At 42.0% G+C, this 7937-nt stretch overlaps 1 protein-coding gene across 1 annotated transcript in view; it reads right to left on the reverse strand.

Moving 5' to 3' along the window:
- Nucleotides 1-247: 247 nt before the first annotated feature.
- The window catches only part of LOC100551192 (phospholipase A2-like), a 10869-nt gene continuing 3179 nt past the window's right edge, over nucleotides 248-7937 (reverse strand). The window contains exons 2-4 of the mRNA XM_003202741.4: nucleotides 7014-7179; nucleotides 2628-2734; nucleotides 248-483 (exon numbers count right to left, since the gene is read on the reverse strand). Of these exons, the coding sequence (XP_003202789.1) occupies nucleotides 326-483; nucleotides 2628-2734; nucleotides 7014-7179 (431 nt within the window). The 3' untranslated portion in view covers nucleotides 248-325. The remainder of the gene's footprint in view (nucleotides 484-2627; nucleotides 2735-7013; nucleotides 7180-7937) is intronic.

The following is a 7937-nucleotide window of genomic DNA, read 5'->3' on the forward strand; positions in this document are numbered from 1 at the left end:
AATAAGTCCAGCAGAAGTCTCCACCTATTTTCCAATTTATGTATAAATGTGTGGGAGCTGAAGATCAGGTGCTGTGAAAGGACAAAACAGTCATTTGGTGACAAGCAATCTGTTCTCAAGGTGTTTTTGCAAAAAAGATAGGAGAGTAGGATTTTATTCTTCCCTCAGAGGTTATGCATGTATCTTACCCTATTCTTCATTCCCATAAATCATGGTCTAACAGAAGTTTTCCCACACTATCGTTAGCTCTGGTAAAAGAGGTAAAATTTTATTCCAGTGTGTTCAGATTCAAAGGATTAGAAGAAAATTCCTTAAAAAACTATTTTCACCCTTCGTATCTGAAATGGCAGGTTGGATGAGTCTGCCCACATAGAAAGTCTGGCCAGAGGATGAACTGCGGGTTGTAAGGGGCTGCTCCCCAGCACTTTGCTGCTTCTTGGTCACACAGGCACACCATTTTTTCACATGGGTCTGTCAGGTTATCTGCAAAAGAAAATGAAGAAAGGATGGAAGATTCTATATTGGATCAAGGGGATAAGCAGTTGTAAGAGCGAGCAAGGCTCTAATAGGGAATACAGGTCATGGGAGGAGATGGAGGAACCAAGGAACTCAGCAGCAGGGTTAGCTATCTGGTTTCTTTGGGTCAAAATCTACAGAAACTGTACCAAATCATATATATGAAGCTATATATAATGTAATCATACAACTGCATGACTAGGTAAGGACCACAGAGAACACAGAAGCAATTAGCTCAGGTGGATGCATTGCAAATAACTGATCTTCATTTAACAAACCCCATCCCACCTATAGGTATCTTAAAGCCATTAGGCTGATATTACCTAAAAGCACAGTGCCTTGTTTATTTGAAGCTAGTCCTATAGATCATCTAACACTCTCCAAAGCCTGCAGTAGGCAAAAGTGTAATTTCATGCATATGTGTCCAGGCTTTGCTCCAAAACTAACTCTAATGAGTAGAAATCTTTCCAGATTTCACTGGACTTCGCTGGATCAACACTGTCTGATAAATACACAGAGCCCCTACTTTTAAAGATTTTCTGAGGAGAATCATGTGTCTACAGCTGAAGTGTTTCAATGGGCCCATTCACAAGGGCTCAGCAGTAAGTCCATTTCTTAATTAGCTACCAACACTGCCTGGTTTTCTCCCTGCCCTCTGCTTCTTGACGTCTTCCTGTGCTATGCCAATCACTGCCAGCCTACTGTCAGTATGAGAGCCTGGCTTGTAAGCCAGTTCTAAGAGCACAATGTTTTTTTTTTGAGCAGACCCCACAGCTCAAAGCTTTTTTTTTTTGTATTCCAGATATTTACCATATTGAATTCACTTATGTGTGATGGCCTAACTGAAGTATATGGTTTTGCATTTTTATTTTCCATTTCACAAGCAAAACTGCATAGCAGTAGTAAAAGATAAAGAAAAGTCCCAGGTAAAACGAGTTTCTGTTTAATTTACCTGAAAATATCTGTGTTTAGGATACAGTGCCAAGCCACAGGCATTTAATTTCCTCTTTCATAGCATGCACAGTGAAAGCAATTCTGCTTGTAATTTCTCTGGATATCATTCCTCTAGGTCCAGTGAATGTGCCTCAGAATATAACACTCCATTTGTTTTGCCTGAATTGGATAAGACGTCACACCTTCACACCTCAGTGAAACCTGCTGTAGCTTGGGGTAGGAAATATCCCTTCAGACAACATTTCCATTGTTCCTCACTATCATGGATGTAAGAGAAAGTGAAGTTTTTTGATTATTCAGAGAGAACAGTTACTGGTTGCTCATGGGGCCTTGCCTGGACATCAGTTAAGGAATATACAGCATCTGTTTAACTAACACTTCTGAGGCAGGCTGGAACAAGTGCAGCCCATTGTTATGGGACAGCATTGCATGTCTCATGTGTTTGATGGTAAGCTTTACATCTGCAATCAGGATAGTTCCCTCACATCAAAAATGAATAGTTACACATTGAAATAGCTAGCAGAAAATATCAGTTAGCTACTAAAATACAGAATGGATAAATCAGAGGAAGAGCAGTTATGTCCAGCAAAATATTCCTTAGCCAATACCTATTTAATAGATGGTTCTTGAACTGGGAAAGGATATACTGTGAATGTATTGTGCCACACTCTCTGTCTGCTGGCAGATTTTCAGCTGCTTGGGGAGGCTGGGGATTGTACTAGAAGAATATAATCTTCTAGCAAGGTAGAAGATAACTCAGTTTTCAAGCAAGTAGCTTTGATGGCATGGGGACAGGTTTTACTCTCACACATTCCTTTTCAAACTTTCAAAGAGCTATACAAAAGATTTTACCATCAGGGACTTTTGGAAGACTTCAAAATAGAAGTGACAAATTCTAAGACTCAAGTCATCTGGTGCATGTCAAAACAAACTGGTGTGTACTACTGACGGGCTGCTACTGTGCAATTCAAGACCTCCTTGACTGGTACCAGCTGTAGAGCTGAGCAAGCCTACACACACTGTATGTGCCTGTGGCATTGAAATCACTCAACTCTGAAAGCCTCAAAATCCCCACCTCTGAGGCACACAAAGCTTTTGTGTTAGCCTGTGTTTCTGTGGAGGAAGGAGGGAACTAACACAGGCTACTGTGTCCTTACCGCACCGCACGGCATTCTGCTCGCACACCCACTGGTAGCGCTGTGCCTTTGGACTGCAGCCCTCTCTCTCTGCCTTGTCGTAGCAGCAGTCATGCCTGTGGCAGCACCTTAGGGAGAATAAAAGGCAGAGTTTGGGCTTGGGCAGCCTGCATACTTTGCTCACTGGTGTTTTCAGGCACTGTAAGGTTATTCCACTCACCCACTGCTTAATGACAGCTCTGTCAGTAAATCAACAAACGGAATGTTATGGCATTTCTATGAATGCTCTCTTGTCTTGGGAGCATATTAATGCCATATTTGTCCCCGTGAATACCACGTTTCTCCTTTCTCTAAGATTTTGCCTTCAGAAAAACACACAGTGGTTGTGGCCAATCCCAAATCATGGTAATCTGCCATACTGAAAGGAGCTGAAGCATTATGATGAGGTGTGTGACCATGGCTCACCAGCTGAGATTCAGATCATCTCAGAATCTGGTGTCAGGATGTCTTTCACCTTCCTTTGGCATCAGTGTAGCAGCTGGCTACAAACTCATCATCCTCAGAAGTAGGATTCATAGCAGTTGACTTTACAACCGTAAGCATAAAGGGACACAAAGGACTGATCTATGATCCCTTCCTGCATACCAAGAGCACAGTTCACATTATCATATTGCAGGGATCTAACGTAGGTGAAAAACATCACATTTGAAAGTACTGATTGCTTGTCATTGACCATAGAGAGGGCTGAAGGTGGCTAGCTCAGCTGTTATCTGTACCACAAGACTATTCAGGAAGAACATTTGCTCTGCCAAGTGCTTCAGAATACACAGGAAAACTTCATCCCACTTGAATTTTATTCCAGTAGTTTAGTGAAAGATTCAGCAATTGAAGAAGTTCTATGACGAGTAATAAGGTTTGTTTCAGCAAAAGCGATAGGTCAAAGGCTGGAGTGAGGGAGGAGCCATCTCCTGTTTCCAGAAGCTATCTGTCCCATGGGCACACTATGGAGGAACAAACATTTCCTCAAAGAACTTCAGAATGGAAATCAGCCTTATTGGATGTAAATACCTACAGGTTTTCCTGTGAAGAGTGACAACAGTTTCTGTAATTCACCCCACAGAACCAGCTCTGTTGGGCATGATGGCATATGGCTCAGATCTCTGTTGGTCCAGGAGCACCTCACTCCTGGGCTTGTCCTGAAGATGCTAGAAGTGAAAGGGCAAAGGAGAAAAGAATCCACTGCCCTGTAGAAAGCATTAATGTCTCAGCTTTCTTCAGCCCAAGGGAATGGAATTGCTCTTCGGTAAGAGTCAGAAGGAATAAACAGGAAAAAAATTTACAGTGAGAGATAGATCTTTGAGATGAGATCTTGTTGGAGATGGAAGATTGTCTATAAATCAGGTACAGACAAAAAAAAAGGAGAGCAGAAGAGGTGAGCCAGCTAGCGGTGAAAGCCAGCTGCTTCTTAGCTCTCTTAGTGAAAATCGGGGCAGTTACATGAATTCTGCAGGGCCACAGGAACTGGGGCACAATTCTATTTCCATTAACACTGTTTCCTCCTGCAGAGAGTGACACCAACACAAAGTGAGAAGACTAACTCATATTTTAGCTGCTTTGAAAAGACTGTCAAGGTATGAAGAGTGAGGAAACTTATCATCCTTTTGCCATCTTCAGACATCTGTTCTCTCTGGAAATGCCCTTTCCTGCATCTGGGTCAGAATGTGGTGTTGAACTCTAAATAGCCTGCTAATGCTCAGTCAGACTAATGTAAACAATGCCAGCCAACAGTATGGCAGAGCACTGGTCAATAATTATAAAAGACAAAAACAACTGGGTCCATCCAGTTAACAAACAACTAATACATCATCTGGTGGGATCAGACAGTTCTAGTGGCTACAGACAACTCTACTGACCCGGTCTGACCCCTGAGTGAGCACAGCTGCCTTTAAGGTAAGAATTTGTCACACTGTGTTTGTCATGTAAACAGCTCAGCCATCTCCATGGTGCTTTAATCCAAAAAACAGAGAGGAAATCTCTGTGAGTTTGCCCGGACTTAGACGAGCCATATATGCCACCCTGCCCCTCATGTCACCGATGCTTTCAGGGAGATTCTGAGCACTTTTGGGTCCTGCTCAGCAAAATGGGTTTTGCCTAAATACCTTTCCTCAAGGTTTCTATGGATTTGCTTTGCATAAGTGGGAATGTGAATGCGTCCTTCCGGGAAATCTCAAGCAGAAGGGTGGTGCCATGTCCAAGCTGTGCATCTATGCCTATGCACCTATACACCATGTTTCTAGGACAAAAAAAAATAAGGCCACAAGCCCAGGGAAATGCAGATATTATGGCAGCACTCCTTTCAGTTGTGGTGCAGCAATGCAAGCAACAGAACTGGGAAGGAGAAACAAAACTATCAACATTATGGAAAAGAAATGCCATCATGACTTGAAGACATCATGGAACAAAAGGAAAAACTGGCAATACCGCATTGAAGTCAGAGTGTGGAATAAACCTCATAAAACCACTGCCTACTCAACAACACCTTTTTTTCCCTCCATGAAAGAGGGATGCTGAAAAGCACCCTAGTCCTGTTTAGACAGACTGACTGAATTACTCACAAGCAAATCACTCCTAGGTTTATTACTGAGACTCTTAAAACAGACAAGATGAGGTGAGTCATTTCCAACTGTATGTGTCCTTCAAGACCTGTAGCTTTGCCACTCCACATCTTTCTTCTCTAGAATTGCAAATATGGAAAATAATGTGGTCACTGTAGCTGGCATGGGATACTCAGCCACAATGATTTTTGCAGTATCAGAAGATTCCTCTGGTGAACACAGCCTGGAAACATTTCTAACTAAATGTAGTGTGTCCTAGCTAAAAATCAAACTAAAAAATCTTTCTTGTTTTCACAAAGCATTGCTGCTATGCAACAATACTGAATGCTTTTAGAGTATCAAGCTTCCTAAATACCTAACTCTCTGGTATTTAGAGGCACTTCCATTTGCAGAGTTACTTTTTTCTGCCATTAGGATAAAATCCCCATCCCATGGAAATCAAAGAGCAGCAGAAACATCCACCAATGAATACCTGATCAGATGTTGCTCTCTATTTTTCAGGAGTATTGAGTACTTGCATCACCCAGAGTCACCTAAATCTGGTATTGGTGAGTATCTGTGGAAAACAGCTTCTAGGTGACTCCATTTGGGCCTTCAGCAAATGAAGAATTCAAATTAGTGAAGTCATGTTTTACTTTAAAGAGTTGACTGTAAGAGTCTTGATGATTAGAGATTATAAAGCTTAACAAAAATGATGAACATATTTACAATCACAGCTGAAGATGGTTACAAGCATATCAAGAGGTACTATTAAAGATTAACAGTAATTTCTAGGCCTGAAACCTAGGACACATCATTGCCAGCTACTCATTTTTTTTCTAAGTCTTGTTTTGACTGTTTCACAGATAGCACCCATAAACCAAAGATGTGAAAAAATGGCTTTGGGAAGGAAACTTTCCCCTGCATTAATGAAGAGAGATGCATTAATTTAAATGGCTCCTTACTCCTTTATGCCCACAGAGGAACTGGTCATTAGCCTAGATATTTTCTCTTCCTTTTAAACGTGATGTCTCCAGGAGCTGGGCACCCTGGAAAGCTCAGTCAATTTCCTTTCCAATGAGCTATGCATTGCCTTCCCTTCTGAGAAGTGTGTGGATAACACCTGACTTGCTGACTGCAGATAAAAGCAGATAGAATTGTATGCTCTGCCTTTGAGATTTTAAACCAGACCAGATTGCACATAAAGGGCTCAGAGCACACCAAAGTCCATCACATTAAAGATTTACATGTATGGTAACTGCAGAGTACAAGAAGCCTTTCGTGGCAACATCTCATCAATTCATTTTTACTCTTGGAGATAAAAAGCACAGCATTTAGCAAGGAAAAGGGGAAGAACTACCATGTTCCAAAGTGTTGTTTTTCGTGCTTGATTCACTTTAAACAGACAGGTGATGAAGACAACAGGTTTGATTAACTCCTTGCAAAATTCTAGATCCCTCCAGAGGGTGACCAGTAATATTCCTATCACTGCCATTTTCAGGATGACGTGAAATTATCATCCAAACCTTTTAATCACTCCTATCTCTTCAGGCAGGGTTTACTTTCTATGAATAAGATGTACTATTTAATGAGGTCATATCCTGGTTTCTTCCTTGCCCTCCACCCACACAATATAAGGTCCCAGGAGCTGGCAAGGCCCTCATTCAAACACCAGATGGTACATGGCTCCTTGCTCATAGTTGACAAATATTAGATTTCCTCAGTAGTGAGTTCTTAGAGGCACAGGAGTACAGCTAGGGAAGAATATGGAGATCTACACTGCTTTTGGACACACAGTTGTGGTTCTTCTTACCAGTCTGTTTTATCTTTAGGCCAGCCTCGTCCTCCCAATCCACAGTAACATCCATAGCCAATATATGCCAAGGGAGACCGTCCCGTCCCACATGATATAGCTCCTGCCAATTCAATGATTCCTCGGGTGTGTAGTGAATGGGATTTTCCCAGAGCGCTTTTCCAAACTGCAAAGACAGGACACGGTTTCACACAAGGATTAAAAATGCTCTGATTTTCTTAAAACCCTTACAGGGAAATTATTGGCCTTGACTAGTTATTTAGATGGAGCCTTGACAATCTAACTAGCCATTATGTTCGCCCTGCAAAGATGCAAACATACTCCACATAGGCAGCTCAGATAAGCCAGACTTCCTTGCTCTGGTGCACCAGTGTGTGACTGTAGCTAGATTGCATCTGCGGCTACCTTGTAATTTGAAGCTACATGCCCAGATTTGCACATTATGGAGTCTGAGAAGTTCATCTTGGCTGGGGTTATGCAAGCTCCATGCAGAGTCAACTAGGGTTCACTGCACCGTAGAGTTCCTAACCTAGCACAGCATATTGGCTGAGCCAGGATCCCAGGTGCATTGTGAAGCAGCAGTGAGCCAGCACCCAGACTCCACAGAAAAAGAAAAAAAAAGAGGTTTCTCTGTTGCCCAACACGCCTTGTATTATTCATGCTTTTCCTACTATTCATGATATTTCAACTTGTTTTCTAGATCATACAGAGCTGACAGCACTACTAATTCTCTCCAGAAACAGATGCAAGTGCTCAGGCCTGCAAGGCATACTTTATTCAAGACAGAGGACCTAAGGTAGCTAGGATGTGTGGATAATGGTCTTCTTGTGAGCATTTTGAAGTGCTGGCGACACGTACACTCATTTCTGTTATTACAGCCCACTTAAGTCATAATGCTAAGTTGGCTGCATAAATCTGGGGAGA

This window comes from Meleagris gallopavo, chromosome 1 (genome assembly GCF_000146605.3).
Source record: "Meleagris gallopavo isolate NT-WF06-2002-E0010 breed Aviagen turkey brand Nicholas breeding stock chromosome 1, Turkey_5.1, whole genome shotgun sequence".
NCBI classification, from domain to species: Eukaryota; Metazoa; Chordata; class Aves; order Galliformes; family Phasianidae; genus Meleagris; species Meleagris gallopavo.